This window comes from Phalacrocorax carbo, chromosome 1, assembly GCF_963921805.1.
Source record: "Phalacrocorax carbo chromosome 1, bPhaCar2.1, whole genome shotgun sequence".
Lineage (NCBI taxonomy): Eukaryota > Metazoa > Chordata > Aves > Suliformes > Phalacrocoracidae > Phalacrocorax > Phalacrocorax carbo.
Window position 1 is genome coordinate 66,989,852 of NC_087513.1, and position 20,492 is coordinate 67,010,343.

Sequence of the window (20,492 nt, forward strand, 5' to 3'; positions counted from 1 at the left end):
TGGGAAAAATGTAATCATGATTTTCCAGAGTTTCTTAGAACATACTTTGAGATAGTAGTCTTTTTCCTATTAAGGGCTAAATTCTAGGCTCATGTTGTACATAATGCTCCAGCCTAAATTACTTTAACATACCACATTTGATGTTGCCACAGTGTAATCCGTAGACTTCAGTGATAGATTTTCAGTTAATTTCACTGAAACCTATATAACTTTACTAACATAAATCTGAAGTCACTGAAGATAAAAAGATTCCCTGAAATATTTTATTTTTAAAAGAAATCTGGAAGGGATTAAAGTGAATTCTATGTATTTGCATTAAAATAAGTATGTGGTGGAAGGCTTAATTGAGCTCCACAACTCTGTGAACTGAAGTGGTTGTACACTGAACTGAGACTGTTAAACCAAAACATTCATAATGCTTCCCAAATTATTATAAAGCATAAACCTGAACATTGAAATATATGTAGGTGTTTATTTCATTGTGTAGAAATTTGTGCACACTTGCTTTTATCTGAATAAACTCACTCATTTCAGACTTTTATAGGAAATTTAACATCACTTTAGATTTATTAGGAAAAACTTACTTTTCTTGCAGATTTAGATAATTACATTTTTAAGGCCTGCTAGTTTTGAAACTGGTGGATGTCTTTATTCAAAGATGAGGATGTCTTTGAGTTCTTTTCTAAACCTTTTATACACGCTAGAACAAATTCCACCAAATAGCTCCAAATATTCTCCTCTGTGCTGAGAATAACATTTTAGCTCAGAGAGTAGCTGTTTTGGGGAAGATTTATAAGCGTGTAATTAGAGGCTTAAAATGCTTTTATACTAGGAAGTGAATAGAATGCATTCCTAGGTTATACCTGGACTTCAGTTAACTCTGGAGATCAGTTCTGATAAAAGTACTTTATACTTTTATATAATCTGGCAATTTGTACAATGCCTGGTTTGTTTGTTTTTTGTTTTTTTTTCTTTTCCCTTATATTTATATGCCCAGTGTATTCCACTCTTTGTGGAGGCTGTTCTGGAGCGGTTAACTAGAGGAGTTAAAACAAGCGAGCTTCGTACCATGTGTCTTCAGGTTGCCATAGCTGCACTCTACTACAATCCTGACCTACTTCTGCACACGTTAGAGAACATCAGATTTCCACACAATCCTGAGCCCATCACTGCACAGTTCATAAACCAGTGGATGAATGACACAGACTGTTTTCTTGGGCAAGTACTGTGGTTTTTTCTTTTAAAAGTCCATGGGTTTGATTTTTTTTTTTTTCTCTTCACTTCCATCTGTATCCCTCGTCAAGTTGATGAAAGAGTTCTCATTCCTTGGTTAGCCTAAATAATAGTAATCTACACCAGGCCTAATTGCTATGATGCCAGTAAAGGTGACCTACGTCCGTGTAACTTTTCTGGGTCTATGGAGCTATGTTGCTGAATTTTCTGTGTTCTGAGGATACAAGGATACAATAGATATTTCAGAATTCTTTTAAGTTCCTTAATCACAAACTGTCTGCTTTTCCAAGAGATGGTTCAGCATGCATTGAGGGTAATATTCAGAGCTGACCAGCATGATTTTAGTGAGATGTTACTTTTTTTTTCTGAAACACTGTATATGTATTTTTTGTTCTATATTTTAACTCCATTTAATGTTAAAAAAACCAAACATTATTCCACCTAATGAATCCTGCACTCTGATTTTAATCCCTGCAAGTTGTTCCTGACCAACTTGCATATTTATCATTATGCCATTGGTGTACTGACTGTTTAGCATGCTCCTGAACTTAAACTTCATTCCGACCTCCCTTGAACATGTGTGTACACTGCACTAGTGTGCACTTGGCAGGAGCTGATTATTTGTCAAGTAAATTAAGGTGGACAAAGCCTGTCATCACATAGGTAAGCATGCACTTGGTGCTGGGCAGATGTGAAGTCCAGTGCCTGACAGTCAGCGCTTGCCTCTCAGCTGCGACATGGTGTCTGACTGTGAGATTCAAATCCGCTTAAGGGCAAAGCAGACAGTGAGATGTAGTTAACAGCTACCTCTCACCTTCCTGCTGTGAGTTATGTTTTCTCATTGGAGGCTGACATCTGACTGCAGGTGTATGGATAGGCTTAGAACGTCTCTTCTCTGTGCATAGCCTATGCCAGCAGACTTAACACACTGACACTTCACTTAAGGGTCATGCCCATGAGCATGGGCCGAGGCAGGCAGCTCCTGTCCCATAGATGCTTACCTTATTTTAGGTTGTCATTCTTTTCCTACCTGTTTTTTATTGGTACAGTCTTGTCTTTCCAATGCTAAACAAGTCTCTAGAGGGCTTCTTATAAGATGGTTTCTCCACTCCCCAGTCACCCAAATAGCTTTTCTCCATACCAATTCTTGTTGGAGTTGATCTTCCCTGAACAGAATTACATGCCATCTTGGTATAGCTGCATTATTGCCTCAGTGTCCATCTTGAATTTAGAACTGTGTGGTGCATTATAGCACTGCATTACCTTTTTTGTAACTTTAATAGAGTCGTGACTCCCTATCAGTCAATGACCAGCTGGTGTATGCGGGTTTTGCTCTCAGCATGTCCTTTGTAGTATTTTTAAAATACATACTATATGTGCACAATAAAAATTGTTTTCCTACCTCCTCCGTCCTAAGTACACAGTTTAGAGGGATGAGGATGACAGTGCAGTAGTTTGTAGAATTGCAGCGTAGACTACCTTATTTCAGGTCTGCATGTTAATTCTGTCAGTTTTACTGGAACGAAGACCACTTGGGGATACAAGAATAATTACCTACTTTGGTGTATACAGGCTTTGTGCAGATTCCCCATTCATGTCTGTATTTGAAGGTGTTACCATAGCAGTCTGTCCTTGAAGAAAAAAAGATTAAAAGTACTAAATTAAACAGATAAAAAGGGGGGGGGGGATCTCTTATTCACTATAACAAAAATGGGCAGCTCATCACAAGCATTCTGACTTCTTTCACCTGCTGTGTATATGAAATGTCTACAGTACATCCTGATCGTAACATAAATACACATCTTATCGATTAGAAGGGTTACTTGAGTTGGTTAAAAAGAAAGCATAAAGGACCCAGTGTCCCTCATTTCTTTTTGGAATGCCAGTGGCTGAAAAATGGCACCTTTAAGCCTACCTCTCCCTCACCGTGTGGTAATATTATTGTTAGTCCCTAAATTTTTTTTTATCTACTGACTTGAGAAGAGCAAGACATTTTAGGTTTTCCATGTACCTTTTTTTTTTTTAATGGGTGAAGCAAAGTTCTTGAGATTCAGCTCTTTGTGCTGTCATTTTTTTCTATTGCATATCAAATGCTGAACGTACAGAGACAGAGGAAAGAAGATATTCCCTACAGGTGGTAAACTTGCCATTCCTTTTTTAAAAGAAATCAAAAATCAAAGAGATTTATAGCCTTAAACAGTTCATCCTGGAGCATTCAGTGAGAAACTAGTGAGATTCAGGAGGGAAAAATGCTGCAGATCTGAGTAGACTCCTACCTCAAGTACTCCTGTGAGCTACAGCTTAACTTTCAGTTCTTTTGTGTTGCTTTTCAAAAAGCATCAGCTACTGCAACTGCTGTTCAATAAACTCTTCTTCAGAGCTGAGACAAAAGTTGACAAAGCCTATGAAAATGAAACACAGAGATCGTGATGCTAGATTCTGCTCAGACTCTGCACTTGAATGGCAGCAGAAGATTAAAATGTATCTCTGATCTGCTGCTACCAGCAGTGAAATAAATATCTGTAATATTGCTTAAATCTAAAAATCACTCTTCCTTCAGTGCTGTCTCCTCAGTATGTGGCTTCCAGGTTAGGGCTTTTGCTATAGTACTGCGTGTCAGGCACTGTGATGTGATATAAGAGACTTCCTCCCTTTCCCTCAGGACAGCACTGCTTTTAGAAGACCATGTTTTTTAGTAAGGGTCATCATCTGAACAGCAGCCAGGTACTCAGAGGCCTAACTGAACAGGAGGAGACAGAAATGCAAACAGAATCTGGCTTTCTTGAAACCCTTCCTTCGGTTCACCCCTGGAGACTTCATGTCTTCATCAGTGAAGACAGCAGTAGGCACCCTGATTTGTACAGTCCTTTTTCTCACTAGCCACCGTTCACTGCTGCTTTGGTTTACAGTTAGATTGCTTTTCAGCAAGAGGCAGTTTTAGGCTTAAATTCAAATCAGTTGGAAGACTCACAGTTCGTAGAGAAATTGGGGAAGATCCAAGTAGATCCACCTCCAGGTATGAAGGACCAGGTGAATCTTACTGACATTTCTTTGTCAGCCATGCAGGAAATCTGTGACTTAGTGGCAACAGTGGCTCTTCAAGATGCTGAGTCTGTACAAATCTCACAACCTTCTGGCTTTCTTCTGCTTCTGTGAAGTCTTAGTACTCATAGATGCTGCTCTGCCAGCAGTAGGGTTGTGCGTGTCTGCATGCTCTCTGGCGGGAGCCAACAGTGTTTGCCAAAAGAATGCAGTATTTCTTGAGCAGCGCTTGTGAACGCATGAGATAGAATTCATGGGAATAATATGTCTTGGGGGGGAAAAGCAGTTATGGTAAGATAAGTAACTGCTCTTCCAGGTTATTAAAAATACGGAAACTATTTCAAACTGATTAGAAATTTGAAATATTAAAAATGATCCAGGCAAGGAGAGCTCGGAAGTCATTGTAAGACTGTGCATAAATCCAGTATGTCATTGTAGATATTACATATCTGTGGATGTGTGCCCATAATGCCCATGTAGCACAGTATGTTGGCATTTATTTATTTCTAAATGTTTTCTACAATAACTTCAAACTGGGAAGCCATTTGCAGAAACATTTGTTCCTTACTGCTTTCCACCTTTTTGCTGACAGCTGAAATTTGGGTGAGATTTCTGTGTGACTTATGCTTACTCTCATGCTAAAAATTATTCTGTGGAAACTAGGGTGAAAGGACAATCTAACTTGCTTCAAAAGAAAATTCAGTAAGTGATTTTATTATTTTTTAGGAGCTGAATGGGGGGGTTTATTTGTCAGGAGTTTAAGTAGTTAGAAAACCTAGTTTTCTCAGAGTTGTATATAAAATACTAGTCTTATACAGGAAAACAGGGTTGGTTCCAACTCTGCACCTAGAAGGAAAAAGCTAATTTTTTGCATTTATCCAGGAACTGGATCGATGTAATAGAAAGCAATTTGATCCTCACATAAAGGAGCACAGCAAACCAGTAAAGGAAAGGCTTAGTGATTTCCCTTTGAAATACTTTTAGCTTGGTTTAAAATGCAAAAGATTCCTAGATGTTTTTGTCCTGTATTGGAAGGAAGTCTATTAGCAAGAAAAGGTCCTGCAGATTACGAAGACCACATGCAGCTTGTTAAAAATAGACTTTCCTAGGAGTTGTGCATTGCACTGCCATGTGTTGCACATTTAGCACTCCAGGCTTGATATACCATTAAGGGAGCAAGCAGAGTCCATGACTGTTAGGGAGGACTATTGTGTGTGCTGCTTGAGCAAATAAGTACAGATCTTGAAGCATGAAGCACTGAGGAGAATCGTACTCAGGCTCTCTCATGCAGACGGAAGGGTGCTGAAATAATGAGCCTTCTGATAGCAAAGGAATGGTTCTGAAACCATCCTTTGCCATTATGAAAATATGTAAATTACATAAAACTCTGTTTTGCTTGTTCAGTCCTGTGGGTACTTGACACAGCTGGGGCGTAGTAGAATGATGAACTTCAGGCAAGGCAGATGCTTATCCTGCTGTTTGTCTCTGCTGGCAGGTGGAAGAAACAAGTCTCCTTCTGGCTCGAGTTCTCTAAAGATGGCTTGATGCCTGGATTTCTGCTGTCCTGCTGGGCCTCCTAATAACATGCATATTCTGAAGACATGTATTCATTCTTGCAACTTCTGTATTTAGAAGCTTGAAAATGGAGCATGACAAATATTCTGTAGTTTTTGGCCGTTTGGGCAGCTTCCTAATGATGACACCCTTTTAAACAGCAACACTTGATTCTTGCACTTTTGTTTGCTGTGCAGAAAAAATAATTTAGTATAAAGCTAAACCACTAATTACTAAGGGTTTTTTTTTTACATTTTACCGTGTTGCATTTTGCAGTTGGCATTTTGTAACGGTAGCTTTTTCAAATATATTGTAAAAGGAAGTGCCAAGTGTCATTAACTACTCTGGTGCATGTACACTGAAATAGCTTCATTATACATTTGGGGCTTGAAGAAATTTCATGGCTTCCCAGTGTCAAGATGTAGCACAGAAGTCTTATGCATAGATTACAGAGCTTTGGTCAAACTTGGAGGAAGGTGCTGGCGGACAGAGCAGGTAGAGAAAGTTCTTTCCTTTTGTACTTGCAGTAGGGACAACTCTCCCCCAAAAAGCTATGCTTCATTCATATGTAGCATCATCTTTAGCTTGGATTTTGGTCCTCGTAGTGTTGGTGTGAAAGCAAATGGTGACAAGCTTGTTTTCAACATAGATAAACTGACAGGAGTTAAGGTTTGTGTTTTTTTTCCCATGAAAGCAGACCCTGTTCCCCTGACTGAGTTTCCTTGGTTGATTTGTGTGCCCTCTTTTGTGCCCCCATTCTTTCTGAAAAGACAGTGTTGCAGTTAGCAGTGATGGAAGGACTCTCTTCGCCTACTTGCGTTTTAGTACATTTTTCAACATGTGTAATGGAGCAGCCAAACCCAACATGACAAAGCGTGTCATTTGATACGCTAGTTGACTTTGTTTTTCTTGGAAGGTCTTCTGTGGTCATAATGTTATGCATGGTCGTATGTAATTTATTGTTGTCAGCTACTCTGAGAATGGAATCACTTCACTAAGCCCTAACAGGACTAGCAATGTGGGAGGTGTAATGAAATCCTTCCAGATCCCCAGCCTTGTTTAAGCACTTGTAAAGTTCAGAAAGCTGTAATACATGATCACTTGTATTACTTAGAGAATATTATAGTTCAGTAGCATGCTATATGGGATCTTTGGTAATGAAATTGTAAGCACTTCTAAAATTGTATTTCTAAGCAATTTTTGAAGTGGTGGGTTGAGCTGGCTGTTCCCCTGTAAGCTTTATTGCAGTCTGTGGTGCACATCTTATTAGTTTCTTATCTCTCAACTTGTATCCTCTTCATTCCAAAGTAAAACTGATTCAGTAATGGAAGTATCTACCAAGAGTCTGGAGGATGGCCATTTTCTGCCAGCTCTGGAGGTTAGCTTGTCTTGCTGAACCTTCTTGCTGGAACTACTTGTCCCGCAGAAGGCTTGCACAGAAGCTGTTGGCATCAAATTGAATAGTTCAAACAAAACAAGTTCCTCCCAAGCTCTTAATACCAAAATACCGCGATGTTAGAGAGGAGTTGAATACTATTGGTGTTTCCAGTAAAGGAGAACCAAAGAGTATCTGCAGAGGCTGTTAGAGAATTTTCCCCTGTCTTGTTTGCAAATAACTTCTATTTCTGGAAGTGAAAGTCAATTCTTATTTCTAAGAGCATACACTCTTACCTAGTTTCCTGGCTATGGTCACATAAAATCTTTCTGCTACTAATTTAGTAATTTTCTTTTCCTTCAGTTATATATGTAATGTGTCTCAAGTTAGTATCAGAAATTGGATGTATAATACAGCCATTCTGATGGACTCTTAATAAACATGTTTAAATACAGCTAGCCCTGTGGCACTCCATAAATGCACCGGGCAATTCAGTGCATTCCTGCTTATCATTACGCTTCACTAATAGTCTTTTTGCTAATTTCAGTCCCTGCAACAGTACTGCTGTTGAAGCCAAGGCAAATTAATTTTCCATCCTATTTAATGATGATAATCTGTATCAAATGCTTTATTAAAGACAAGATATTCTGCATAATTATTAATTCTATTTATTTAGCATTACAAACTTTACATTTGGTCATCAGAAACAGTTGTTCCAGGAATTTGACCAGTGCTTAAAAGGTATTTCATTGTTATTGGACAAGTACTTTCCAGTGGGGAGCTCTCATTCAGAACACGGGAAATAATGTGTTTAGGAGCTTTGAACATAGACTTTGAACATAGTCTCTTGTGATGTTGTCTTCTGCCATGTCAAGCACCGGGACTTAAGTGCTCTGTACATACCCTTGCAGTGAAAATCTGGTTTTTGTCTAACAAGTGTGTTTGTGTTGTTTCAGACTCCATGACAGGAAGATGTGTATAATAGGACTGAGCATCCTAATGGAATTGCAGAACCGACCGCCTGCAGTGGATGCTGTGGCTGCCCAGATTGTCCCTTCAATCCTCCTCCTCTTCCTGGGTTTAAAACAAGTTTGCGCCTCACGAGAACTCACAGAACATGAAGATCATGCTAAAGATGAAAAACACGTTGCAGAAGATAATGGTAAAATCTCCCCTTTTCACATTGTGGATTTTGTCTGGATTTAATTTAAAGGGGGTAAGAAATTGCAGTTCGTTTTTAAGACTCATTAGGCTGCTGAAAATAGATCAGCTTACTGGGTGCTTGAAAGATCATCTTAGGAATTGATTTTTCCTCCCAAAATGTAATCAAAATGTCTAACAGCTAACACTTTGTGAAAGGATAGTACTGGTATAAGAGTAACAACAAAACCTGCAAGTCCACTCTCCCAGGTTGTGAACGTGCTCCATCTCCTCACACAGGCAGCAGGAGTTTGCCAGGACTGCACTGGTTATACTCTTCATTCCTGGAAAGAAGCTGTTTGTAGTACCCAACTATTTGAAAGACCTGTTTGGTTGAACTTTGAAGGAAACGCTAGGAAGTCTCCTTTGTCCAAATTGAAAGTGATTTGCAAAGTGAGGTTTGAGACAGCTGAAGTTCCTGGAGTAGACAGACCTCTTACTGCTGTGTCTGCCAGAAGAGAAAAAACATCAAAGAATGCCTTGCGGAAGGAATTGTGGGGAGTGAATTTTAAACAGCATTGCAGGCAGATTTGTGTGGCTGTATTTCACTTGGAACAGGAGATAGATGGTTTGAGGTCTGATAATTAGATTGGATGTAAGCAGATTATGTAATCCACTCAAATTTCACACATGATTGTTTTGTAATGGAATTACAGAATTCTTCTCAGTGCATGGGAATACAGTATGGAAACAGCACAGTGATTTTCAAATCTCTGTCCTGTGGTTCAGTCCCTGCTTGTTGCAGGTATAGTCATCTTTATTCTTTCTAACCTGTTAACACAGGAAGAGCTGAAGGTTTGGAATTGGAGGGGGGATTTCTTTATCTTGGTTGTAAGTCAGAAATATTTTTCCTTCAGTAAGAAATAGCAGTGTTTAGAATTGCATGCTGGAGTTGCATTTAATTCAGAACGTAACAGTTGTTTCATAAGAAAAATGGAAGGTAAAGCTAAGTGAAAGATGCTGTTTCAAGTTTGTTCAAATAAAGGAGCACTCTGAAGAACAGCAGGCACATATTTGGTCTACATCTGGTTTTCTCTTTTGTTTTGTGTCAATTTGTGAAGTCGATGCAAGTCTCTTTGTTCGTCATTTAAAAAGCACAGTGATGGAACACTTCGTCACATTTCCTCAAAATTTTTGGATCCTATAATTGCACAGTGACTGCATAAATGAAAGAAGAAAAAAGATGGCAGTTTCACATTCCCCAGGTGTGCTTAGAAACAAAAGTTTAACTGATCTTGAATGTAGAAAACATTTTAACATCTTCATTTTTCCAATTCTTCTGAGATTTTGGGGGAGGGGTGTTAACAGAGGATCCCTTTCCAGCCAAATCCTAGATTTATTAATTGTTCTTCATTCATAAGTCATTGTTTCCTGATACTTTTAAAACTTTGTTTTACAAAACATATCAATGCTTTTGCAGAAGAGATACCGAGTGATGAAGAGGAGACAAATGAAGTGAGCCAGGCAATGCAAGAGAACCACGGTGGTGGTGGAGGAGGAGGAGGTGGTGGTGGTGGTGGAGGTGGGGAGGAAGAGGATGAAGATGACGATGATGACGACGACTGGGATGAAGACGCCTTGGAAGAGACTGCTCTTGAAGGGTTCAGCACACCTCTTGACCTTGAAAACGGAGTTGATGAATACCAGTTTTTCACACAAGCACTTTTAGGTATGTCTTTGCTGGTTGAAAGAATGATACGATGAAATAGTTTGGAGAAGTTTATGATCATCACCAGGAAAACCCCTTTTCTTTGTTACAAGTAATAATATAGATTATTGAAGCTGGGAAATATGATCTTGCTTTCTAATGTTAGCCCTGAGATTTTTTTGGTTTAGAAGTACTGCAAAAAACAAGTGGTAGCACATACAGCCAGAGATTGATTCTCTTCGTGTTCTCTTTCCAACTTTTTAATCACAGCCCAAATAAGTGGGACTCAGTCACCAGAGGGACTCCTATATATAGAAATATTTGTCACTTTCTAGATGTTAAAATCATAATGGAGAAATTATTTTCTCCCTTTTCTGTTTGACTAATCCTGTTGCTTTTAGTTTTGATACGAGTTTTAAATGAGAAGATTCACTTCATCATTGTCCATGAATAATAGCCACGTGGTTAGATTTCTGTTTCAGAAAGCAGAGGTTGTAATCAAGTTCCCCAAAATGGATTGCCTCTATTGCAGTTGGGATTCTGTGCTAAGAAAACTGACAGGAATATTGAATCTGTTTTGCAGTGCAAATTCTGTTTTAAAACCAACCAGGGCTTCCATGTGTTTCATTTTGTTCTTCTGAAATTAACTTGCAACACAACCCGATAATCGCCTTTCATCCATTCCTGTTCTGACAGCGGTGCAGAGCCGAGATGCAGCCTGGTACCATTCGCTGACAGCACCGTTGAGTGAGGATCAGAAGAAACAGCTGCAGGAAATTTACACATTAGCAGAACACCGGCGAAATGCTGCAGGTGAGTCGCTTCTCTGGGGCCTTTTTACCAGTTGCAGGGATGTTGGAACCGCATCTAACCTGTAACAACAGAGAGAATAAATCTCTGTGCTAATTAACATTTCCTGAGAAGGGTGAGTAGAATATTGCACTTATATTATCCCTTATCTGGAAATGTGTGTTATTCAGACAGATTACTGTTGCTTCTAATTAATTGCCTTCTCATTGACATGTGCTGCTCTTTGAACAGGGTACGAATTAGTTTTGCACAATCTGACTTTTGAAATGAAGAGCAACTTCAGGCAATATCTAGCCATTTGATGAAGGTTACTGTAGATTATCCTGTGTTTTACAGTTTTGTACCTTTTTAACGGCTAACACTGCCTTCACAGTCAGTGTAGGGTTTTAGATGTTTAGAAAGCTTGCATCGTGGAAAATAAATTCAGATGTAATAAAAAAGCATGCAGAATAGTGTAGTGTAGAGTGACTCGGTAGAGGATTAATTTCTCAGCTCTGTTGTAGAGGTGTGTGCGTTTATGTATTTAGAGAAAAATCTGAGTGCATTTAGAGAGAATCTGAGTGTAATTTATTACTGTAACTGCATTTAGGGAATTAAATTTTGACTCAACAGAGAGTTTCTTCCACAACTTTGCATTCTTAGCTGAGCTGTACTGTCTCTGGCAAAAGCGTTCTCTATAGACTATTTTTCATATCCTTTCCTTTCTTTGAATTCTAGAGACTAAGACAATAGAACAACAAAGTGGCTACACATTTGACAGCAAAGGACTGATCACAGCATTTAATTTTGCTGGAAGTACTCCTGGTGGCAACTGAAGGATCAACTGCAAAGGTCAATGGGAAGGGTCTCATCATTACATTTTCTTGAAATCATCGTGACTTCTGAGTGATAGGGGAGGGTAATTTAATGCTGCTGAAGGTTTCCTGGAAAATAGCAGTGTGCTTCCCCCACCAGAATGCTCTTTCTAACCAGCTACTGTAATGTACAATTCTTGTGGTGTTTTTATAATTTGATGGACTGAAAGGAAACATTTGTCCTCAAGGAACATGAATGACTGGGAGGGGCCAGGCTGCATCTTACTGAGTTGCACTTCTCAGGTTTTTGCTGTGCAGAATTGATAGATTCATATGGATAACAGTGCCTTCTGTTGTACATGGATTGCCTGAACAAATGGATTTTGGAGTGCATTATAATTTTCTAAGTGTAAGGACATTTCTTGATACACTGTAAGCCTTGGTTCCATGTTTTCCAGTCACCTGCTTTTTACTACTCAGTTTAATTGGTTGTTGGTTGCATACACATTGCTGGATTCAGAATATTATCTCATCTTTCCTATTTGGTGCAGACCAAAGGTGTAGAGGGAGGTGTCTGTTCGAGTTGCAAAGCATACACTGGTTACATCAAAGGGTTTTAACAAAATTGCAGATTATCCCTTGATGCACTAGTCTTAAATTATTTCTCTTAAACATGAAATCAAGTCTCTTGAGTTATGATGGCATGTGTGGCAGGTGGTTACCCTAAATCTACATTGAATTACCTCCTGCCTGGACAAGTGGTGTGGCCCTCGCACGTAGATGTTCTACGTGACAACTTTTTATTTCCACTATTTTCGATGAGTATTGGATTTTACTTGGGATTCTATAGAATTATTTTCTGGTTTTATTCATTCATTACCATTCCAGTGGTAGTACTGAATAATGTGGTACAAAATATTTACAATATTTTATTTATCTTGATAGAAGAAAAACAGCTCCAAACTTACTTCTTACTCTTCTGTGATTGAATTTCTGGTCTGCATTCCGTTTGGCTGTTCTTGTCCCATGCTGAAATTTCTTTATCTTCCAGATTTTTTCCTGAATTTCAAAGGCTGGTTGCTCATGAATTGAAACACATATAACAAGGTGTTTGTGAATATGTTCATTAAATGAGAAACTGATAGCAGTACTAATTTGAATAGGTGCCCCTCCTTTAGATCTATTGGGATCACAGTGGTGTAGCCAAAATAAGTAGGGGTGCTTTAGAATGTGAAGTTTGGACTGGAGATAAAATCTTTAGACCAGAATTTGTCTCTATGTGTTAATTTCTTTATGATTTAAAAATATTTGCTAAGTGATTTTAAGCACATACTGATAATGTATTTCTTTAGAGCAGTGTCCCAACTGGAAAGTCCCCATCAAATTTTAAACGACTGCAGCAAATTGCAGATTGCTGGCCCTGCACTGTGCTAAAGCTTTCATTTTTTTGTATGTCAGAGTAATTATAATTCAGTCTGATAAATCTGAAGTGCTCTATGCCTTGGCTTCTGGAAAAGGCCAGAGTGTCTCTGCCTGTTCCTTGCCCCATCCCCTGAAATATTTGCAGCCTGGCAGCTGCGGGGCAGAAGGTTTCTCGCCACTTTGCTTTTCCCTGCACCTTTGTGTCAGACTCTCTGGTGCTGTTCGCTGCTGCTGCTTCCCACCCCACCCCCAACAACTGCAGAGCAAAGTTTGCCTGGTTTGTGTAGGTTTTTCACTGCTGCGACAGTGAAAATGTCTCACTTTTAGGTGTGGTGTACATATGGAAAACTGAGAATTCCTGGGTCTGTATTTCCAAAAGGGAACAGTGCACTGAGCTGCATTGGACAGGCTCTTTAAGCATAAGCAGCAGAGTGCTGGGACATCCTTTATTTTGAACATCAGGCCATGAAAATTATAGGTCACTTCTGCTAATGTAGGCCTGGGGGTGTATTGACTGAGATGGTAGGAAGGCATTACATCCAGTTTGTTGGTGAGTTTCTCAGAAACCATAGAAGTTTTGAAATCCTTCACGAATTTAAATAATGTTTGGAAGTTAAGGACATGGACAACTTCTCTCTTACCTGACAATTGAAGTTAAGCATTAGGCAGGTAAACTGTTTAAGCCCTTTATTATTTTATTAAAAAATAAATGAGATTGTTGACTTGGCTTTCTTCCACAGCCCATTTGCCTTCTCTTCACAGGCATGCAGAGTAGAAGTGGGATTTATTTTTCTTCTGCTAATGAGGTTGCTTGCACAGTCACAAGCTAATAATATTTAGGAGTTAATGTGTACAAGGCAAAATCTGCTTTTGCATAGCATCATCTTTGTGTCACTCAGCTGAACTATGGCTGCTCCCGAGTTCTGCTTCTTGTATACTTTTCAAATCAACTGCCAAGAAAATTTCATCCAGATGTTTCTTACAAGGGGTTTAATCAGCAGCATGGAGTCGGGATTCTTTGTGGTCTATTTTGCAGTGGGGGTCAGAGATGTCTGAGGGGATGGCATGTAAAAAGGTTAAATGCCCTTCCCTTCCCAGGAGATTCATGAGCAAATGTTTCTACTGGCAAAAGCAAATGTTAATTATTTTATTCCTTTTTTTGAAAAGGGTTTTCATCCAAAAAGATTTATTGGGCTTTAGCCTCCACTTTAACATATGGTTCTCTTTTAACATGATAAATATCCATTTGTACATGATCATAAATAGGTAATGGATTTTAGGGATTTCTTTCTGAGCTGTGTCCAGCTTTGAACTACATTAAAGGGAGAGTAACACAAATGTGCATTACTGTCTCACTTTGAAGCCAAGGTAATCATGGAATATCAGATACCAGCATCGGCCAACCAAACATGATGTATTTGCCATTGGAAGTACAGAGAATCATGAATGTAAAATAAAACAAAGGCTGATAACTGGTGGCCTATGTTGCCCCATGCCCATGTTTCCAAAGTGTGCAGGTGACTTGTATGGGCACCATGGGGGGCTTTACATGGGAAATTATGTAGGTTATAATCATAGCAAATGTAAACTTACATGATAAGCTGCTTTTTCAGATAAAATTAACTGATCCAGAGTATTGATATGCATATGCTGTTTTGTCACTCTTGAAAGGAAAATAAGAATCACCGCATGTTTTGGCTACTTCATTTTGCTCTCTCTTTCGAAGTCGAAGTACTTGGTTTGCTTTCATTACAAAGCAAAATCTTTAATCAAAATGGCCGGCTCCAGGAAGAGTGCACAATATGAAGCTAAGGAAAAAGCTAAAAAACCCCAAGCCCCAACAATCCCCCAAAACCCACATGTGCACAGTCTGATTGAAATAAATGTGCTTTGGGAGTATAAGTCAAATATGCAAAGAATGTTACACAAAATGATATTGTGAGATTCTTTGCTTTAGGGGGAAAGGCTGCCTGCGGGGTGTCAGGGAGACACGAAATGAACTGCTTTAGGACATGCCCTTTGCTTGTGAAGTCCAGGCAGTTCGTGACTCTGGATTCCATCATACATTGTAGAGGAGAGAAGGTAGGACAGTAGAGGATTTTTTATTACTATTATTTTTTACTATAAGGCAAGAGTCTGTCTTGAAACTTTTGTGAGCCAAAGGAATTGTAGACAACATCAATGATTAACTGTCTTTTGTTTCCAGAATACTTTTAAACCTTTTTTCCTCCCTCCTTTCCTTCCATTTGCCAACTACTATGTTATCAGATATTTCAGGGGATATTCAAAATACCTGAAAAGGTAAAAAAATGAAACAATTTCTTTTAAAAATCCTGTTCTTGAAGCAATGCTACCTATCCATTGCATTTATATCTATAGAACAAAGTCTCCCATTTGACATTTGCAGATAATACAGAACTACAAAAAGCCTTCACTTGTGCCTGCAGTTTGATAAGCCTTTCTGTGATTTACTTCTTAATATGGGTACTTCAAAATCCTCACACCTTAACTGAAATTTGCTCAAAGGATAGGCAAAAATGCCTTATGTAATGGAGTACTCAGTCGTAGTTCTGAAGTACTCCCTAGTCAATCTTTTGATATTTAACAGTCTGGTGGTCAGTTCCTCGAGGGTCTCTGTCTCTGATTGAGGACATTCTTCAAGTCCCAGAGACTCTGTATCTTTGCAGTTGGAGAGAGAGAATCGTATTTCACAGAATCACAGACTGGTAGGGGTTGGAAGGGACCTCTGGAGATCATCTTGTCTAACCCCCCTGCTTGAGCAGGTAGACCTAGAGCAGGGGGCACAGGACCACGTCCAGGTGGGTTTTTAATGTTTCCAGGCAAGGAGACTCCCTGGAAAATATTTCCCTCATTGCAGCAAAGCATACAGCAGGCATGGCTATTGACTTCCTAATCTTATGAGTGAAAATAGCACTCTTTTCTCTCAGATGTCAAATCTTACCCCAAACGGATGTGATACAGTAGAGACGGGTGTTCCCAGTGTGTTAAAGGAAGGCAGACGCTATTCCAGATACCAGAAAGTCTTAGCATAAAGTCATATCATAAAGAGAATATATGAACAGGCCAAGAGTCTTGCTTTTGACACCTCCTCCAGTGCTACTACTTTTGTAAAACCAACAAAACCAAACCAGTGTAAAATGAGAGAGAACTAAAGCCGTACTTGTCCACTAGACAGGTAGAAAATTCACTGGCCCGTGGACTAATCCCAATACTGCAGATGCACTCAGATACTTTTCAAATAGAATATGTAACATCTGTATGGATATTAGTACCCTAAGCCATTAATGAGAGGTAGAAGCTTCATGTGGTTTTTCTCTGGCAGAAAACAAATGCATCCCTTTAAAAACTCTGGGAACCTCTTGTCCTGGCTGATGTGCAGTCACCAACAGGAGACACTCACTGGGGCTACAGCCTTTCTTAAAGATCGTCAGCATACCTCCTACAAAAGGGCTACCTAAAGTGCTCCATGTCTAGGGAGCTAACTGATGAACCACTCCTTGACTAAAGAGTTTTGGGGAACAGCAGCTGAGAGTGAATCTGCAGGCGTACGTAGCTCTGATGAATTGGGAAAGCATCCATTAATTGAGGTGATGTGTTTGATATGATCTCAGATCTGCAGTGTTCCCGATGTTGCCTTGATCTTCTAGAGGAGCATCCAAGAACTTTGTCCCATGCCTTTCTCCAAGAAGAGAATGTGCTTGGGCAGCCCCAAATTTGGTACAATGCTTTGGACTTGGGATCAGAAAGCAATTTAGGTTACAAGCAGGTAGTTGTCCACATCAGAAAAGTGATGTGAAAGCCGCATATTAATGCTAGGATTCTCTTTATAGCCTGTATAGAGGTTCATAATTTTAAGTGCTTGGATATGTGCATGGTGGGGAAGGAGATAAACTTTCCGATGCATTGATTTCTGCAATGTGAATACAACAGTGTCAGCTCCAGGATTCACCTGAGGTGAACGGAGAGTGTTGGTTAGGGGCTGCCTGCTGGACCATCCAGGTTAGATGAAGTGAAATGCAAAAACTGAAAAATTACTTGATAGTTGAAGCTGTTGAGCAATAAAAATGAGTGTTTTCTTGAAATTAGATTTTAATATTATGTTCAGGTATGTTTTAATTCACAGGTTTCTTGCACGTATGCAAAACAAAATTACCACATAACATGGAGGCCTATTGGTTTTTCACAGACTGTTTACCATTGAATGTGTTTATCTAAGAATTGCTGCTTGTTTTTAGATATTTTCAACATGTTTTTAGTAAAGTTGCACATATCCCTCTTTCACTACTTTCCATGCACAGAGATCTTGTAAATGAACTTCACAACAGGAAGAACAGTGCTTTGAAAGGAGAAGACTCTGCTTAAGCAGGTTATTTTTAGAAAACAGGAGAACTATGGCCTCTGAAGAAAATATGAAACAATAAATATTTATACAAAAGCGCATGAGGTAGTGAAATGAATATAAGACAATATAAGCAAGATTCCATTCTTTGATCACAGCTGTAATTTTTTTTTCATTGTCAAACAATGTGTGAAAATTGCTTTTGATTGCATGTGCTGTTGGTAGTACGCTTAACGTAAATCACCTGAAATGTTTTGCGGCTCAAAAAGAGACCAAAGAGGCCATGCAGATTTCTTTTGATATTATAAAACAAAGATATGAGCCCATGCCTGCAGTGGCTAGAGGGAGACCGCTATGTGCTACATTAGCAGACTGAATTGCAGGATCATCACCTCTGTAAGATGCCTAAAATACTAAACTATGGGTTGGCTTTGAGGGCAAGAATTGACAAATGCAAAACATGCGTCGATGACAAGAATAACCTCGTCCTAGCTTAAAGAATTCTGTACAGTGTTCTCTTAAGCTGTGCTGAATTTGCTTTAAAAATAGTAATAAATCTTATTGCTTAGGTCGAATGTTACATCTGTTGTGCGTTTATATGGGAGGAATAATATTTCTTAAAAAAATGTAACATGCCACCTACCGAGGAGCCCGATCTCATTTTATAGCCTCTCTTTATACAGCCATAAAACTTATTTGCAAGAACACCCCAGAATTAATTTTAAACAAATGTGTGCGTTATCCAGAGTTACTATGCGCATTTGTGTAGCAGTGTGTTTGTTAATCTCAGACTTGTGAAGGCAAGTGTTCACATGCATGCTTTGCCTGCGAAAGAACATAACTGATGTTTGATGTAGATAAGATTGTTACAGATCATCCAAATACAATTCTCAAAATATCAAACGAGTGAAGATTGTCATCTTGCAGTCCTGAGAGAGGGGATTGCACTAGAGCTTGGCCCACTCTTCTGTGCATGGAATTCATAAAGAAGATAGTTTTACCAAGCCTCCACAGGACAAGGGATTAATCCTGCTGAAACTGCAAGCCTGGTATTTGTATCGGTGGAGTATTTCCCTGGCGGTGAGTTGCTGAAGTAGCCTGTTTGCTAAATTGCACCGATTGATAATGCTTGCCCTTTTCTGTACGGGGCTCTTCTGTGAATCCTCCACGGTATCTCCAAGGGCAGTGGTTAGTGGCCCATTTTTATAACTGGGGAGGTTGAGTTAGTGTAGTTTGCCCAAAGCCATAGCAGTGTGTTGCAGCTGGCATGAGAAATTAAAATTCTGGCTCTGTAGAAGTGCCTGGGAGTTTTGCCATTGGCTCTAATGGAGCCAGGATTTCACCCAAGAAATTTGCTAGGTCCTAGTTTTTGGACCACTGCTAATACCTTCCAGAGAAGCTCTGCCAGAACATACTTGATTTATGAAATTGCTTAGTAACAGTGAGTTCCACTATTAAGCTGCAATTTTAATCTGTCTAGCAGTGACATTGTTTAATTGTATCTTGTGTGGGTTGCTTGGTATGACGAGCTCTTCTGCAGAAAAATAGTTCTCGGCTAGGTGGTGAATGACATCCCAATTGCTAATTCCTCTTGAGGCTTTGAAGTGAACCCGATGATGTGGGAGCAGAACTCCAGGTGACCCACCGTATCATCTATACCATGTATCAGGGTGGTGGGAAGCTTATAGCCTCTTTGCAGGTATTAACAAACATGCTTGATCGGTTGTGAAGTTGCAGGTTGTGACGGCCAATTTTAACAGGCTCTGAAGAGTACTTTTAACCAAAGTAAATATATGGCTCCTATGCCACCTCCTGCCCTCTGACAGAGCGTTGATCATCATCTAGCTAGAATCAATCCCCAGCAAGGGTGAAAGATGATCAGTGTTTGCTTTATCTTGTTATTAAGTATGTTAAATGAATAACTTAAGTAATTTAATTGCCTGTTTGATTAAATCACCTGGACTTTGACCTACCCCATGCAGTTTCCTACTGAATTTTTGTTTTTTTTTCTGGCAGAGCTCAAGCTACATGGATTTGTGTGCATACCAGGAAAACTCTCCATAGTCATATAAATGAGATTCAGTGTAAAACAGAGAGTCTGCAAAGGTCATATCAGTATATGAATAATGAATGTTTTCTTTTTTATTAAAGATATTGGCCTTCTATTTCTCAGCTCCTTGTAGAGCAGAGTATGCAACTGCAACAAAAAAGGGTGCCTTAAAGAGTTTCAAAGTCTCCCTACTCTATTAAATATAAATAACCTCTACTGTCCTTTTTAGCACAACATATCTTGCCTTGCACCTGACTGCCTCGACGGGTTGTTGTGCAAAGTGCAATAATGGAGCCAAATGGCTGCTCCCTGGTGTGGGGATTTGACTGCAGCTGTGGGGCTGACACTCAGACCTCGGCAGCAGTTGTGGCCTTGCTCTGGAAGAGCTACATCTCTATGGAGAAATCATACACTGTGTCACATTTTCTTCCTGCCATCCATCCTTCTGGAGGATGCGGGGGGTTAAACAAAACTGCAACAAGAGTAACCAGAGAACACCACAATGCATCTGAACATGCACGGGGGAGAACCAGCGATCACCATCCATTTCTACGTATAGACCACTCAGAAATATGTCGGCATGAAGTGAGATTGAACAGATAACTGGAGTCTGGTTCCTCGGTACAACAAGGATCATAGTTGTTGAATTCTGCCAAACAAGAATCAGCTCAGTTAGGGTGAACTGCGTGATTATCTCAATTTGTATTGTTGTTTTCAAGAAAGACTGACAGGATCTGTCTGCATCATTGTGGGGTAAAAGAACCCAACCTCGCCAAGAGAGAGCCTATGCACAAGAATTCCTCTGAGCATTGATTTCACTGGAAGAGCAAGCATGGAAATTGCTCCAAGGAAGAGTTATTACTCCTGATGTTCCATTACAAAATATTTATCCCATTGTATTGTTAATCAAATGGTTTACCGATCTCATGAAGGTGGGACTAAGGTAAGGAGGTTGCTAATACTTTCCCATTGTGCTCCTCTGATCTGTAAGTATGGCTGATATC

At 39.5% G+C, this 20,492-nt stretch overlaps 1 protein-coding gene across 1 annotated transcript in view; it reads left to right on the forward strand.

The window, feature by feature from the left end:
• IPO8 (importin 8) overlaps positions 1-17,626 on the forward strand; it is a 50,865-nt gene extending 33,239 nt beyond the window's left edge. The window contains exons 21-25 of the mRNA XM_064458028.1: positions 998-1,218; positions 8,161-8,366; positions 9,825-10,073; positions 10,749-10,865; positions 11,580-17,626. Coding sequence (XP_064314098.1) covers positions 998-1,218; positions 8,161-8,366; positions 9,825-10,073; positions 10,749-10,865; positions 11,580-11,677 — 891 coding nt within the window. The 3' untranslated portion in view covers positions 11,678-17,626. The remainder of the gene's footprint in view (positions 1-997; positions 1,219-8,160; positions 8,367-9,824; positions 10,074-10,748; positions 10,866-11,579) is intronic.
• Positions 17,627-20,492: the final 2,866 nt, after the last annotated feature.